Source organism: Prunus dulcis, chromosome 8 (genome assembly GCF_902201215.1).
Source record: "Prunus dulcis chromosome 8, ALMONDv2, whole genome shotgun sequence".
In the NCBI taxonomy this organism is placed as follows: Eukaryota; Viridiplantae; Streptophyta; class Magnoliopsida; order Rosales; family Rosaceae; genus Prunus; species Prunus dulcis.
The window spans coordinates 8,023,460-8,039,466 of NC_047657.1; the positions used below are offsets into that span (position 1 = coordinate 8,023,460).

A 16,007-nucleotide genomic window follows, 5' to 3' on the forward strand; every position below is an offset into this window, starting at 1 on the left:
AATTATTAATTAAATATTAATCAATTATAAAAATAAAGTTGAACTGAGAAATGTGCAACATTGCAACTCAAAGCGTATTTTGCCATGACATAAAAATAAAAAATTAAAAAATTTAAATAATAATAAAAAAAAGGCTCTACTGACATTGACAATGACATTTGAACCCTTTGAGAGATCTCAGTTACTGACTGAGGCGGCAACCTCATAGGTCTAGTAAATTGGAGCATTCGTATCGGTTGTCAAATCATGGTGGTTGTTTAGGAAGAGTAATTTTACAGTTGCCTTTTCATATTCTTTAACTGCCATCATTCTTTGAAAAAAAAAAAAAAAAAATTAGTGAACTTTGCTAAAATAACCTTCTTTTTTTTTTTCTTTTTTTTCTTTTTTTTTTTTGTTTCTCACAACTTCTATTCTTAGAAGACCCTCTTGCATTAAAGAAGCACTATAGGTACAACAAAGAGATCTCTGCGCGGCCACGCCTTGCAACGTCTCCTCACACCTTGCAACGCCTCCTCATGCCTTTTCCGTGCTAAACGTGCAACTCGCGCCTCGGGTGATTTCCTGCCGCCTCGCTCCTACGCGCGCGTAGGCATGCCTTTTAAAACACTAGTATGTATATGTAGGGTATTATATAAATTTGGGGCCCTAAACGGCCTCCTTATCTACTTATGCCTAGGGCCTCCCTTGAGTCACTGTAAGTCAACCAATTTTGTGAGACGTGACATATTGTTAGTCTTCGTATTTTGTCTCTATTTCTTTTTCTGGAGGAGATCAGGAGTCAAGTTTTTTGTGTTTTTGGTGGTGGGGTTGGTCATAAGTTCAAGTTTTGATGATGATAGTTGTTGAATAATAAAAAATTATAAGTTTGGTAATTTGCAATTGCCATCTTATCTTTATCTTTCAACTTGACTATTAATAAATGTGATTTTTTTTTTTTCCAGTAATGTATGTAAAGTTCAAGGGTACACAAATATACAATTTAAAAATAGCTTACGGTGTAAATTGACAACTATGATATAGTGGAAACCTGATATAACCCCAAAAAAAATAATAACAATAAAATAAAATAAAATAAATTTTAACTTTTAAAATATTCAACATCTAACAATCAGACCAACAAGAGAATCTAGCATTTCACCTCTCCAATGGATGAGGCAACAAAACAGCTTAGCCAAGCAAATGCTTTCAATACCCCTACCTTTTTTATCCCCAATTTTTCTTTCCGTGGCATTGGATAAATACACTATCAACTGACAAGGCTGACACTTCGTACCTCTAATTCACAAGAGGGTTCTCTTAATATATAGATTATACGTATCTAAAACTTGATTAAGTTATTGGGGGAAATTAATAATTTTGTCATGGCCAAACGCAAACAAAAAGGGAAAACAACTCCATTAATAAACCTCTGTTTATGGCAGAAACCAATCCATCAATTTAAAACAGCTTATGGAGATTTTTATCTAAACAAATGAATAACAACCTGGATTTCTTATGTTCGGTACATTGGAAAATGAATAAAATGCCTTTTCATAACAACTATACAAATAAATAAGCTCCTACAAAGTAACTAGTTCTGAGGCCACTCAGTAGCAGAATCAAATACTGAAACAAGAGTAAGGTTCATGAGAATCACTCTGTGTCTATGGTACGGTATGGTGCCGTACCTTAGTGTCTTAATCTCTTTCCACAATAAGCAAGTGTTCAAGTTCTTCCCTTCGCCGCTCCAAGTCCTGTGATTGTTGCAAACAGGTGAATGTGAGCAAACTTCTGTAATAGATTTGACTTACAGACAATTGATAAACACAAATTAACCCAACTCATAAACGGACTATCTAGAAAGACACCAGACTCATAAATAGCAGAAATCTTATAGCGAGCAAGCCTTTAATGTCACAGCTAAAGCTATTTTTCCTTGTAGTAGGAACCATATACAAGCAAGTATGATAAGCAAAAGGAACACTGAACCGTGTCTGGACTTCCAGTACCACACGTCACTTCTGGAAATCCAGGAATTTGAAAGCTTACCTCAAGATCCTTTATTGCTTGCTCCCTTGAAATTTCTGTCTTCTGCCGAGCACGTTTCAGGAAGCCAATGCATAGAATTCCCTAAAAAAATCAAATATTGAAGATTAGCAGATAGAACTTTGACCAATGTACTTAGCAGCTCCTACTGCTAGTTAACCATAATTCATGAACCAGAAATATCGCGATAACATTCATATAATTAGGTTATTGCTCCCGACCGCAACACACAACAAATTCCCTGAAGTAATTCTGTGAGGGTTATCAATAATTATTGTGATCCTCTAGTAATTGGCTAATTTCCATTAAAAATGTCTGGAATTAATAATTCTTTTCGTTTTTCTTATTTTAGCGTTGAATATTAAAAGATTTTCTGATACTTCGGTGTGTTATGTTTTGCCACTCCCAAGCGGCCCTCAACACAAGTTGGGAATTTTTAATCATGCTCTTGAGACAGCAATCTTTAACCTCAGCTACAAGAAGACATTTAAACATGCACACAGGCATAGACACACACATGTCCAGAATTCTTATAGGATTCTTCTACTGAGACTTACCGAAATAATATAGACCCCACCACAAGCAAGGAGCATATAGCTTGCTATGTTCTGAAGAAGAACAAGCTCCTTCCTTGTACCAGTCTCATCAGGAAATGCTCTTGTCATGACCGCAACACTGGTACAAACAATCACGACTTCAGAAACCATATAAAATTTATGCTGGTGTGCAATAGATATGAAAAGTTGCTTCAGTCAAAGTCAAGCATAAAATTTAATTTCCATCCATTCATTATTCTTTGTCACAGGCCTCATAGCTACAATTATACTGTTATAAGGCTACGATAATTAGTTTGGAACTGAGGTGCGCTCTACAATCTCAAGGTACAGAGAAATACTCTAGGAAACTGAAACAAAATATTTTGAGTATATTTGAAGACTTACAAGACCTGCAGCATACCCCTACCAACCCAATACTCCAATACCTGCAAACAGTTAACTGAATACTGAAATTAGATCACAGAAGCAAAATTCTGAATAATAACTCCAACATTGCCAGAAATTTTGAGTTACCGTAAAACAGTAAATTGTTGATCTTTCCTAAACAGAGTAAGAATGAGAGAAATGGAGACAGAATTCATCACGATTGCACTTAGCAGCAAAGGTTTGAATGTTATCAAGTGCCTGTCTTACTGTTGGTACTCCCAGGTTCTTTTTCATTTGTATTATTTCAATCCTTTTGGTTTGGGAATTATAATCGCATCTTAGCAAAACCCCTCCTGTGGGTTGTTGGGGAGAAAGGGGGTCCCTGATCATCACAAAGATCACGTACCCTATTTGAGGAATCATAAAATCTAATAATAAGTTTTTATTCCATGTGGATTAAGTTCATTTCGTATTTTCCTTGGGAAGATTTGATCCTTGATAGAAGAATTAGTCTGTTTCTATCAGGAGCATATATGAAGCACTAAAATTACAAAGAGTTCATAAACAACATTTGAGGTAACTGGAGTGGCCTTTGGAACACTGTCCTATAATCACTTCAAGGCATCCATGATGTCTTCTTACACTATGTTTGGTTCTTGTACAGCAAGAGAATGTGAGAGAGAGAGAGAGAGAGTTTTTAGAAAGTTGTAATGTTTTCTTGTGCTTAGTTGTGTGGAGTAGATGAGGGGAAATATGACAAGAAACTACAAAATTTGGTGTCTTCTGTTTGGTAAGCCAACTTCCCCTTGTAATTGCTCATAAGTTTTAGTTATTTTTTTTATCCTTCTTTTTTTGCTCATTCTCATTATATAAGGCCAACAATAGAAAGTATGGAAATCTAAAACCTTTTCTTTTCTTCCTTTGTCCACTTCTACACCAAACATAGTTTTTCTTTGTAAAACAAAATTCTTTTCCCCACCCATTCCTTTGTCCAAAGCGTGTATCATTTGACAACACCTACATCTCCTATGGTGAAAGTTTCATATTCTACTCCTCTAAGCAATATTTCCTCCTTTCTTTTTCCTTGAAACAAGTTATGGTTACGATCACTCTAACCGAGATCAGATTCAGAGATTTCCACAATTAAAGGAAAGAAATTGAACATTTCAATCACATTTTTACTCTCGACTCTGACTCTTCTAAATAAAGCATAGAAACCGCACAATTTTCGTAATAAATTTGTTGTGTTAAGGTTAAACTCAGCTATCAAAATTGCTTAAAAAGTAATTTCTAAGAATCGAAATTTTCCTCTGATAAAATGTGTTAGGGCTTAAGAATAGTGAAAAGTGAAAACGAACCTTCCAGAACTTGATAAAGAAAGCCCATTCGGTCTCGGCCACAACCACCACAATCGCAATCAAAACAGCATAACACCGAAATATCCCGTCGAAAACCTACAATTCACCGACACACAAACAATCAAATCATCCAATCTACAACTCCATAAATATATACACTTATATGTATAGAGACATAGAGAGAGGGGTAGAGAGAGAGTACATCAGATCCATCCTTGAAAGATTCAATGGCAGAGAAGACATTGACGACGATGCAGAGAACGGCAGTGAGAGCAGTGACGACGCTGAAGCATCTGCAACACACCAAGAAAGGGTCGGCTCTCATTCTCAGTCTGGTGTTACTCGAAGTTGGAGATGTTCGCCGTCCGGTCCCTTCTACGTCCGCCTCTCCATTATTTGTCGACATTTTCTCGCGCTTTCTCGGCTCCGAGAAAATTTTCAGCTAATTTATTCAGTGAGAAAATCTCATATTCTGCAACGCATAGATTCTATTTCGCTCATGGCTTTGGCTCTCCCTCTGTTTTTCGTTTGTTCGTTGAAGCGGGATTCTTTGACCTGCTTTGAAGGAACTGAAAGCCGAAAGGACCAGCCAGGTGTTCACCAAAAAAAGAAAAAAAGGGACCAGCCACGAGGTGGCACGATGGATATTTTAAAAGCTTTTCTACTGTACCGAACTTCTCTTTACCTAATCGTCAATCTACATTAGCAAAGCTGGATATTTGTTTATCTATGATTTTTTCCTTTCATGAGATGAAATATTTTGTTAACAGAGCTTTATGTCGGCTTACAGTGGTTGAAGAGAATCCCAAATTGACTACTTCTTAATGAATGGTTGGATTCGAACAATAAAAATAAATAAATAAAATTTCTATTTAAACTCCGCACTTCTTGTTTACCCTATATTCTAAGCTCACAGTTTCGATCTCTTGGACTATGATTCGAACAATAAAAATAAATAAATAAAAATTTTATTTAAACTCCGCACTTCTTGTTTACCCTTTATTCTAAGCTCACAGTCTCGATCAAGGGTCCAAGAGACTATGGTCACCCATTGTTGGATGCATCCAACGGTTCAAAAAAGTTTCTTAAAAGAAGTGCAAGAGTGAGTGAAACGTTGAATTTACATCCAACGGTGAGTGACTCCAAATCTCTTGGATCCCTGTAGTCCAAAAGATTGGGACTGTCTAAATTCATTCCAACTTTAAATTCAAATTTTCACAATTTCTAAGGAAATCCCATTATTTTCCTAAATTACCCCTAAATACACAACCAACATTAAAAAAAAAAATGAAAATATATATATATATATATATATATAAAATACTCATCAACCTCACACCCCACCATCTTAACCTTCATTTATTTGTGTATGGTGTGGATTCATCTACTTGGTCATTCCATAAATAGAACATGTTTTTGTTATCACTCACTTTGTCCAAATAAGGGCAGCACTGATCAAGCTCTTGGCTTGCATCAACAGCACACGTCTTACAATTTGTGCTTGAGTCTTTTGGCTTTAGCCTTGAACAGTTGAACAAAGGTCAAATTGAGCGAGAGAAACTTCAAACTCTAGTGCATAAAATTATTGAACTCTTTTAAGTCGTTGAAAAGTCAATACACTCCCAACCCAATCTAGAAAAAATTTCACTCTATATTGATGATATGTTTTTCATTTTGTTTTGGTCTTTTATGACCAAATAACTTGTGAACTAAATTAAAAATAGTTGTATTGATAACAAATAGAATTACAACAAGGCTTTGATCACATCATCTTCAATAATTTTGAGAGGAGTCCCAAACTAAGAAATAATCTCACATAACATACCTCAATTGATGACCCACAAGTCACTATTTGCATACTGTATTTAGGGTTTGTGAAGAAAAGATGAGAGTGTAATAGGTTTCTTGGATTGAAAGAGAAGAGTAATCTAGCAATAGGGTGTAGATGAGTTTGTGTTTTCCTAAAACTTAATATGAAGAGTGGTGGGGCATGTGTATAGGTGTATTAGGGTTAAGTATTAAGTTAGATGACCTTTTTTGTCTTTTTGCACAATAATAAAACTTACGAGCTTAATGATTTAAGTATTGGGGTGGCATGATGGATATTTTAGAATCTTTTCTACTGTACCAAACTTGTCTTTACCTAATAGTTAATGTACATTAGCAAAGCGGGATATTTGTTAATCTATGAGTTTTTCTTTGGGAGATTTACTATTATACCTAATATAGGAGCCCAAATGATAAAAAACCATATATGAAATGGACTTTAAAAATACACCCAAAATCCATTTACAAAATAACAAAAAGACTTTTAACTTTTTGTAAATTACAAATCTGTCATTGATTTCTTAAAACAAACTTAACCCCAAAATCTCATAAATAAAAAACCCAAAACACTCAATAGGGCATCAAAGTAATTTAATAATCAAAATTAAATTCAATACAGCAAACTGTCATATTTTGGGTTTTTTTTGGGATTTGTTTATAGAAATTAAATGGTGTATGGTTTATCTATAATATTAGCGCTAAGAATGGGTATATGACTAAATATCTCTTTTTGTTTCATGAGATGAAAGATTTTTGTTAACAAAGCTTTATGTCGGCCTACAGTGGTTGAAGAGAATCCCAAATTGACTACTTCTGAATGAATGGTTGGATTTGACAAATTTTTTTGTATTTATTTAAACACTAGCCCTCAGGCAAGAGAATTGGCTGATTTTGCCTTGGGCCTTGCCTAGGTTGGTGGCATCCATGTCTTACCCGGGTTGCTGAAGCGCGCTGGAAATGTGTTATCGGGCCTAGCCCCCTCATGTCCGAGCTGGGGCTTTGCGCTGGAGACGCTCTTATCCATAGCCAACTAGCCTTCTCTTTCCAACTTTTTAGCACCTTGTCCCACGTGAAGATGTAATTTTGGATGTATTTGTAGTAGAACTTTTACATTATTCAGTTGGCTCCCCCCATGTACAACTGCCCACTGCAAACACTTGGGAGACTATTTGGAAAAGGCCAAAGGAGAGAGAAAATTTTTAAAAGAAGTCAAAATGGACAAAATTGCCCTTATTTATTTTTGGATTTCCTAAGGAATCCTTTACATTTGCATGTCTTTTATTTGAAAGTTGAGAAGTTTTTCTGTCTTTTTTGAAATTTTTTTGACTTTTTCCAAAAGTGAATTTTTGTGTGGCTAAAACCTAAATTTACTGCAACAGTTTCAACATTTGAAAATGTAAAAGCGGTTTACATTTCTTTTTACACCTCCAACTGCAATTGCACTAAGATAATAAGAAGACAATCTAATGAAATTGAACTTAATATGAGAATAAGTAGAGGATACAAGGGCTCCAACTCATAGGCAAAGGACAACTATTGCACTTTCTAAAGTTCAAAAAATTCATTCAAATTACATATTATTACGTGGCTTAGTGAAATTTAATCTTTAATTTGTTGGAAAATGATATTTATGGCAATATCCAAACCCAAATAATTCATTCAAATGAGCTATGATTGGTGAATTATTCTAGCTACCTTTCTTTTTTAACCTTCCACTTCTATCTTTTCTTTCTCCTTTTGCAATGTTATATGATGATTGCGACAACTCATTTTTAATAATCATTCTTATAAAAAATCTACCAAATTTAAAAAATATTTAGTCGTTTAAATAATAGTGTAATAATTTATAGCATATTTACTAATCCGGAATCAAAATAAGGAGTTGAATTCCTTTTATGGATACTCCTGTATTTACTTCACATGGAGGAATGAAAATGCGAGTTGGACCCACATTAAATTAGAAGTAACTCCTGATTTTCGAGGAATTGGACTCTTGAGTGGAATTTAGTATTCTAATTTCTCGAATTCTAACTCATTAGGAATCCATCCTTTTTACCTAATATATCCTCACATAATTTTTAAATTTTCAAATTTGCCATCTATTTTAACCTAATAACGAGGGCATTTTAGTAATCAATTTGGTTTCAATTTCAATTCATGGGGAATTAGTAAACAACTTATAAGAAATCAATACCACTCCTACCTCGATTTTATATGATTTAGTAAACAACTTCAATAGGAATATGAATTCTAACTCTTCTCAATCCAACTTCTCATCAATTCAATTCCTCCTCATCCGATTATGAATTAGTAAACATGTCATCTTTGGGAAGAAATAAAATGTAAACATGCCTCGATGTTTAATTGAAACAATCGTTTGGTTGAATGTCGTTTAACCTCTTATATGTTGAAAGAAAACTAAATACAAATATGAGATCAAAAAAAGTTGTGGTGTTATATCAGTCAATTTGTTGGGCATGAAATAAATAAATAGAAATCTGTCCAATTAAAAAATTGAATAATGTCGAATAGGCCATTCACACCCAAAACAAAAAAAAAACAAAAAAAAGGATTTAAAAAGACCAAAAAAACACACCTTATATAAAAAATAGAAAAAGAAAGAAAAAAGTGGAATATTCCATGCGTCACACGTCACAAATATTCACAAAACTACACACTTGTCTCTTTCGTTTCATGTGCATAATTCAATCAGCAGCTGAACAAACGCATCACCAGCTCCCCTGCCTAAAACGAAGAACACAACAACAGAGAGAATGGAAAAACCAGCCCAAAACACTGACGCCCAAAATGGGCAAGTTCAAGAAGCAACCAAGGCTTCCAGCGACGGTTCTGTTTGTGGGTACGATTCACTTCACCACCTCCTCAGCGAAAATCTCAAGCCCCATATTTTTCAGGTCACTTTTCTCAATTTTCTTTCTGTTGGGTTGTTGTCATTTGGTGCTTTTGGTGATCGATTTGTGATCAGTTTGATTGGTTCTTTGTTGGGTTTGCGTCCTTTTTTCATGAGACAGTTTGCTCTGGAGTCAACGGTTTAGTCTGAGTTTGTTTTCGTTTCCTTCAAGTCTGAAGATTTCATATTTGAATTCTTAACATATTTATTGGAATTTTGAGGTTGGAGGATTTGGTTTTCAGATTTAGATGCTTTGAAAATGGACATTCGGATTGTACCCAGATAGGTTTTCATGCAATTTCCGTGAAAATCAGACCATTAAATCTCCCCATGTTAATTGGTTTTATTTGTTGCATTTATCAGACTCAGACATGTTATGCTATATTTTTAATGTATAATTAACTTTTCAGGAAGTCAACCGTATTCTTTTGGGTCTGAATCGCGGTAAGGCACCTGAAACAATCTCTCTCCCAGAATCTGCTAAAGCACTCTCTTCAGGACGTAATTTTGACCTCCAGGTACGAAGTTGCTTTAACTGTTGTTCAATAACCTGCGACTACCATTCACATCCCAGTAGTTCATAGTCAAGGGAGGTGTGATATACATATACAGGGCTTCGGAAGTCCCTGTTAGTAGGCTCTTGGATGTCTGTAACCAAAAGTGTTTTTAAGAAAAATGAAGTCTTTCTGAAAGGAAAGTTTTAAATTGAAATGAATTTCGGATTTTCATCCACTGTGTTTCAGTGAATTACAACAAAACTCTCCTTTTGTACAAGCCAACCGCTCATTTCCCTTCAGTCAAAGAAGTTCACAACTGCACAACTGTAAACTAACTAATCTCTCTCTCAGCTAGCTATTCAATCCAAACAACAGTGTAGACTTTCAACTAACCTAACCCCCTTCTCCTTGTCTCCTTCTGGGACAGCCTGGTCTTAGAATCTCTTTGACAACTTTAATGCTATATCTCTTATCCTTACGTGTTTTAATTAGTTTCTAGAGAGATGGAGTTCCACGAAGATTTTCTTGCATTCCAAACATCAAAAAAATCCTACTAAAAAATCAAGACCTGAAATGGGCTCCTACGAACCTACTTACCTATATGCCTCATATATTCTTCACTCCCATTTTATTTTAGCCACTCATTTAAGGTCTAATTAGCACATAGAAATTCTGAGTCTAACCATTAGAAAGTAAAAGTAGTATCATAGAACCCCATAGGAATTCTCCATTCCAGATTTGATTTCTTCTACCTCAAGTGATCATCTGTCAACTGCTGTAGAATTTCCAGAACACCACCAAAATAACATTGTCAATTCTTCCAATACCATGCCTGCTTTAGTTATTCCCCACCACAAGCATAGCTCTAGATCTAGAATGTAAAACTAACGGTGGGTCCCATTGTGGAAGCTGCTTTGATTTTTGAAATTGTGACAGAACCTGTCTCTTTTGTTACCCAGATCATTGAGGTTTTTTGTTTTCCATGGCTTTACCTGTTTAGTGTAATTGAATTTTTATACCTGGGCATGTCTCCTTTGGTATATCGTACAATCAATTGCTGCTATGCTGTTGACTAGTCTGAACTGTTGATCTTATATGTTCTTTCAGGCCTTCTGCTTTCTTGCTGACAAAGAGTTGTTGAGAGAACCTCGAATAGTTAGGGTCGGTCTCATTCAAAACTCTATAGCTCTTCCAACTACTGCTCACTTTTTGGACCAGAAGAGGGCTATTTTTGAGAAATTAAGGCCAATAATTGATGCTGCAGGTGCTGCAGGTGTCAATGTATTATGCTTGCAGGTTCGTTATGCTCTCCTTCCATGTCGTCTCTGTTTATTGACTTTTGTCTGATATTTTCAAGCAAATCCATTCAAATTAAATCCAGGAAGCATGGACAATGCCATTTGCCTTTTGTACACGGGAGAAGAGGTGGTGTGAATTTGCAGAGCCTGTAGACGGGGAATCAACTCGATTCCTCCAGGATTTTGCACGCATGTACAACATGGTCATTATAAGTCCAATTCTTGAGAGGGATGTCAACCATGGAGAGACTCTCTGGAACACTGCTGTCATAATTGGAAATAATGGGAACATAATTGGCAAGCATCGAAAGGTAAGTGAATTAGTATATCTGTTTTTAACTTATTTTGTACTTGCATACTTTTCTGTTGAAAGGCATATTGACAAATGATAATGGACAGAACCATATACCAAGAGTTGGCGACTTCAATGAGAGTACGTATTATATGGAAGGAAATACTGGCCATCCAGTCTTTGAGACAGCTTATGGAAAAATTGCTGTTAACATATGCTATGGAAGGCACCATCCTTTAAATTGGTTAGCATTTGGCTTGAATGGTGCAGAGATTGTTTTCAACCCTTCCGCCACTGTTGGTGAACTCAGTGAACCGATGTGGCCCATTGAGGTTAACTACTACCCATCTGTTTTATTTTTATGAGCCACTGCTTTGTGATATTTTCTCTCTTTTAACTTTGCAAACCCGTCTGTCCTCGACGAGGTTACTTTTTACTCATTCTTCATTCATAATCCACTCTTTTGCAATAGATTTCTCTCTCAGATTTTTTGAACTTCTGATTTCAAAATGAATTGTGATACAACATAATGTCATACACAGAAAGGAAATATTTTTATGTTTAAGAGAACAGCCTCTTTTTCTTCAAGGGGAATTGCCCATGATTTCTTAGTTTAACTGTAATTGTAATGCTATGAAGTCTCTAGGATATAAGCCATATTGACACTTGCACAAACTTAAACAAATTGTCAATTCACCATTTTTATCTTACGTTTCTTGGATGATCAAATATGAGCTGTTCTCCTATTATGATCTTATAGACAGTTTATTTTCAGAACATTGATGAACTGTTTTGTGTAGTCAAGTAACATGCCATTCGACTGTTCTGTTTTGCAGGCCCGTAATGCTGCAATTGCAAACAGTTACTTTGTTGGGTCAATCAACCGTGTAGGGACTGAGGTTTTTCCAAATCCATTTACTTCCGGTGATGGAAAGCCGGAACATGCAGATTTCGGGCATTTCTACGGATCCAGCCATTTTTCAGCCCCAGATGCCTCGTGCACTCCTTCTCTATCACGCCATAGGGATGGGTTGTTGATCTCAGACGTGGACCTCAACCTGTGTAGGCAGATAAAAGACAAGTGGGGATTCCGAATGACTGCTCGTTATGAGCTGTATGCTGACTTGCTTGCTCAGTATTTGAAGCCGGATTTTGAGCCCCAAGTCATTTCTGATCCCTTGTTACACAAGAAGTCTCCCTAAGTTCGTTAGTTTCTAGTTGGTCTGCAGTCTGAACATGTAGTTAAAAAAGTAAATTTGTGTGCATCAATTTCTCGGCCGTTGAAAAATGAGCATTGGCTATCTGTAGATATTTACTTATTATTCAGTAAATATCGTAAGAAAAAAAGAAAAAAACAAAAGGAAAACCAACATTCCCACGAAGTATTTTGTAGTATCTGTAGTTATTTCTCATAAAGTGACCATTTCGCCTGCGAGAGGTTTTTTTTTTATAGAAAATTTTAAGTTCATATTAAAAAAGATAATGGGTAGTTGTGTTTCATAAAAATAGGATCAATTATATGATTTTTCTTTTAATTTTATTTTATTTTAATATGAAAAAGTGTGAATTTATCAAATTATCCTCATTTAATTAATAATTTCAATTCTTAATGTTTGCATTAATCAATGGCATTTTCTGGTATTCTGAATGTTTCACCATTCTCTGCATTTTGCTTTATATATATATAGATTTCTTATAAATTAAAACCAAAAAACTTATATTAGCTTACAAATAAAAATGTCCACATCAAGTGTTGTGGTTGGGAGTAATTGCTTCTTTAGGCAAGGGTTCGAATTCTAGCATATGTGTCGATACCCCTCCTCCTGAGTTTATGAAAAATACCCAAAATTTACCCTTATTTTCACAAGTGTCAGTTTTTATAAAAACTTTCAATAATAGCAATAAAATCACCTAAATAGACTTAAATGCCATTAATAAAGTAAACCCTACATAGACCTAAAAAGCAAAATCTTGTTACATCTTAGGGTTATTCGTTTTATTAGTCCTTGAATTTTGACCCAATTTGCATTTGAGTCCCTCAATTTTCAAAATCGTTCCCATGGTCCCTCAACTTTAGTTTCGTTAGGACAAATGGTCCTGCCGTCAATTTTGTTAATTTTTTTTTGTTAAATGCAGGGGTAAATTGGTATTTCTATATTATTTTTTTATTTCCAATTTCTGAATATTCCTTTCACCTAAAAAATAATTAAAAAAATCTTATTCCTATCGTTAGTCAAACTAAAAATTAAAAATTAGTTCTTATTTCTAAAAACTTGAATTTTTTTTCTTTTTTATTTGTTTTAAATATTTTATTCATATTTTAATCAATTTAAAAATTTAAAAAATTAAAAAAAACAATTTTACACCTATATTTAACATAAAAAGTTAACAAAACTGATGGAAGGACCATTTGTCCTAACGAAACTGAAGTTGAAGAACCACGTGAACGATTTTGAAAATTGAGGGACTCAAATGCAAATTGAGTCTATGTTTAGAGACTAATAAAACGAATAATCCTAGATCTTATTATATATAAAAAAAAATGTTAAATAAAAATTTGAGAATCTTTAAACGCAGGTTTGAGGAAGTATTGCATCATTATTCAAAAAGATGTCTGAGCTACAAGTTTTTCTTTATCAATTTTTTCGTTTTTGCATGATTTGAATATTGGTCATATTTGAAAATAATAATAATTAGCATGTCAGCAAAAAGTATGGTGATAAATTCACATCCGAAATTGACTTCATAAGAAAAGGAACAATGATAATAAATTTACTGTGATATAAAATTGAAGCACTTGGGATTAACTCAACTCTGGCACTTGAGATTTAGCTCAGCTTTGACACTTAAGTTTTGACACAATAGAAATCACATAAAAGTATGAGTTAATCTCATAAAGATAGTGTTCTAATGGATGCAAAATAGCCTACATATGCGAAGAAATTGATGAAATTTTCATTATTACCTCAAGATCCCTTTCCATTCTGATAGAGAACATTATTGAAAATTAGAATATATCTTCGTTTTCTACAACGAAAATATCTTAAATCCACAAGGAGAAACAACATTTTCAAAGTGAGATATTTAGGATAGATTATAGGATAAATTTCACTTTATTACCCAGAAATTCTCGAAATTATAACTTTACTACACAAAGTTTTTTTCGTCTCAACTTCGAACCCAAAATTTGATTTTTTCTATCACTTTCATACCTTTGTTAGTTTGAGTGTTAAGTTATCCGTTAAATGATGACGTGACAATCAATAGCTCGCCTAAACTCAAATATATTGTGCCACATCAGTTGATAAAAATGAATTATAAAAGATAAAAAATTAATAATTAAAGAATCAATTAACAATTGAAAAAAGTGATGAAAAAAAAAATTAAAATAATTTTTTTAAAAAAACTCTCTCTCCTCTCTCTGCAACTCACGACCCAGCCTGGTATCGAACTCGACGATGAGCAACGGAGTGACGAAGGGGACAGTAGCGTTGGTGAAGAGGTCGAAGTATTGGCTGGCGAGGGCATTGCAGGCAAGGTGGAGTTGAAGAGGCCGAAGCTTGGGCTTGAAGCGATTTCGGGGAGGATAGAGAAGACGCAGGAGGTGGAAAAAGAGGTGAGGGAAGTGGAATTGGAGGTGGGTTTTGTTGGAAGTTAATCCAAGCCCACTTTAAGCCCAAGCCCACTTTAATATTTTTAATTGTAGTTGTAATCGCTGAGACTATAATGAGTGGGAAGTTATAAAGGGTAAGTTATAAGGGGTACACTTTATAGCCATCAGATCAATCCAAGGGCTGGGGAGAATTGAGATAAAATTTCACAATTGGGTAGGTGAGGAACCCAAACCCGAATTGAATATCCAGCACGTCCAAAAAGAAGAAGAAGAGGGAAACATGTCCGAAAAAGAAGAAGAAGAGGCAAGTTCGAAGTTTGAACAGAAAAAACTCATCTCTCTAAAACCCAGAGGTCTGAGATACCCAATGAAGGCAACGGCTAACGACAGTTGAAGGCAACCATTCGCCACTCCGTTCTCCAGACACTGAAAAAGTATTTATTTGGAGTAGAAGGGGCAAAGGTGTGGATTCGAAATTAGTGAAGGGGCGAAGCAGTGGAAGGGGAAGGAGAGAAGCTGTATTCGTTGGAAGTCGTAGGTTCCATTTATGGAGCAAAGAAACAGAAAGACCCCACACAGACACCTTGCAATAACCAGCATTTGGTGAGTAATTTATGGAATTTGAGTTTAGGGTTAGAGTAATGGGTTTCCCCAATTTGTACCATAAATTTTGTTGGATTTGGCATCTCTTCGTTGTGCTTCAGTTGCATGTTAATTTTTGCTTGGGTATATGTTAAAAAAAGAATGAAAATCAAGTCAATCACAAGTGAATAACATGTCAATAATGATATGAAGAAGATAATGGTGTTGAATTGGAGGAGGCCCTCAAAACCTTCCACATTTGAAGCAGTGCATAGTGCAGATTATGTCTCTGGCGCTAGAATATATATATTTATATATATATTATGAAGTAAATATGATTTCCTTTGTTACTAAATTTGCCTGAGAAACATGAGAACAGATAATAATAAACTCATGAATAGAAGTGCAAAGCATTTGATGAGTAATTTATGGAATTTGAGTTTAGGGTTAGAGTAATGGTTTTCCCCAATTTGTACCATCAATGTTGTTGGATTTGGCATCTCTTCTTTGTGCTTCAATTGCATGTTAATTTTGCTTGGGTATATGTTAAAAAACGAATGAAAATAAAGTCAATCACATGTCAATAACATGTCAATAACATGTTAGTAATGATATGAATAAGATAATGGTGTTGAATTGGAGGAGGCCCTCAAAACCTTCCACATTTGAAGCAGTGCAGAG

At 34.9% G+C, this 16,007-nt stretch overlaps 2 protein-coding genes across 2 annotated transcripts; one reads left to right on the forward strand and one right to left on the reverse strand.

The window, feature by feature from the left end:
- Window positions 1-1,374: 1,374 nt before the first annotated feature.
- LOC117636607 lies at window positions 1,375-5,019 on the reverse strand. Its single transcript, XM_034371187.1, has 6 exons — window positions 4,509-5,019; window positions 4,307-4,402; window positions 2,967-3,007; window positions 2,583-2,700; window positions 2,029-2,109; window positions 1,375-1,733 (listed from the first exon to the last, which is right to left on the reverse strand). The coding sequence occupies exons 1-6, from the start codon at window positions 4,710-4,712 to the stop codon at window positions 1,677-1,679; spliced, it is 597 nt and encodes a 198-aa protein (XP_034227078.1). The 5' UTR covers window positions 4,713-5,019; the 3' UTR covers window positions 1,375-1,676.
- A 3,779-nt stretch (window positions 5,020-8,798) lies between these two features.
- Window positions 8,799-12,566, forward strand: LOC117612160 (beta-ureidopropionase). The gene is made up of 6 exons (XM_034340913.1): window positions 8,799-9,048; window positions 9,455-9,562; window positions 10,649-10,837; window positions 10,923-11,150; window positions 11,239-11,463; window positions 11,968-12,566. Exons 1-6 carry the CDS (start codon window positions 8,908-8,910, stop codon window positions 12,331-12,333), a joined length of 1,257 nt encoding a protein of 418 aa, XP_034196804.1. The 5' UTR covers window positions 8,799-8,907; the 3' UTR covers window positions 12,334-12,566.
- The last annotated feature ends 3,441 nt before the right edge of the window (window positions 12,567-16,007 follow it).

What these genes read in the sequence shown, in the direction of transcription:
- LOC117636607 (XM_034371187.1), bottom strand. Translation starts at nt 4,712, where the DNA reads ATGTCGACAAATAATGGAGAGGCGGACGTAGAAGGGACCGGACGGCGA. An exon ending in AGGGGTATGCTGCAGGTCTT is followed by an intron (nt 2,701 to 2,966) that starts GTAAGTCTTCAA and finishes TGTTTGTACCAG; the next exon opens with TGTTGCGGTCATGACAAGAG. An exon ending in AAGCAATAAAGGATCTTGAG is followed by an intron (nt 1,734 to 2,028) that starts GTAAGCTTTCAA and finishes CAACAATCACAG; the next exon opens with GACTTGGAGCGGCGAAGGGA.
- LOC117612160 (XM_034340913.1), top strand. Translation starts at nt 8,908, where the DNA reads ATGGAAAAACCAGCCCAAAACACTGACGCCCAAAATGGGCAAGTTCAA. An exon ending in TCAATGTATTATGCTTGCAG is followed by an intron (nt 10,838 to 10,922) that starts GTTCGTTATGCT and finishes AATTAAATCCAG; the next exon opens with GAAGCATGGACAATGCCATT. An exon ending in AACCGATGTGGCCCATTGAG is followed by an intron (nt 11,464 to 11,967) that starts GTTAACTACTAC and finishes TCTGTTTTGCAG; the next exon opens with GCCCGTAATGCTGCAATTGC.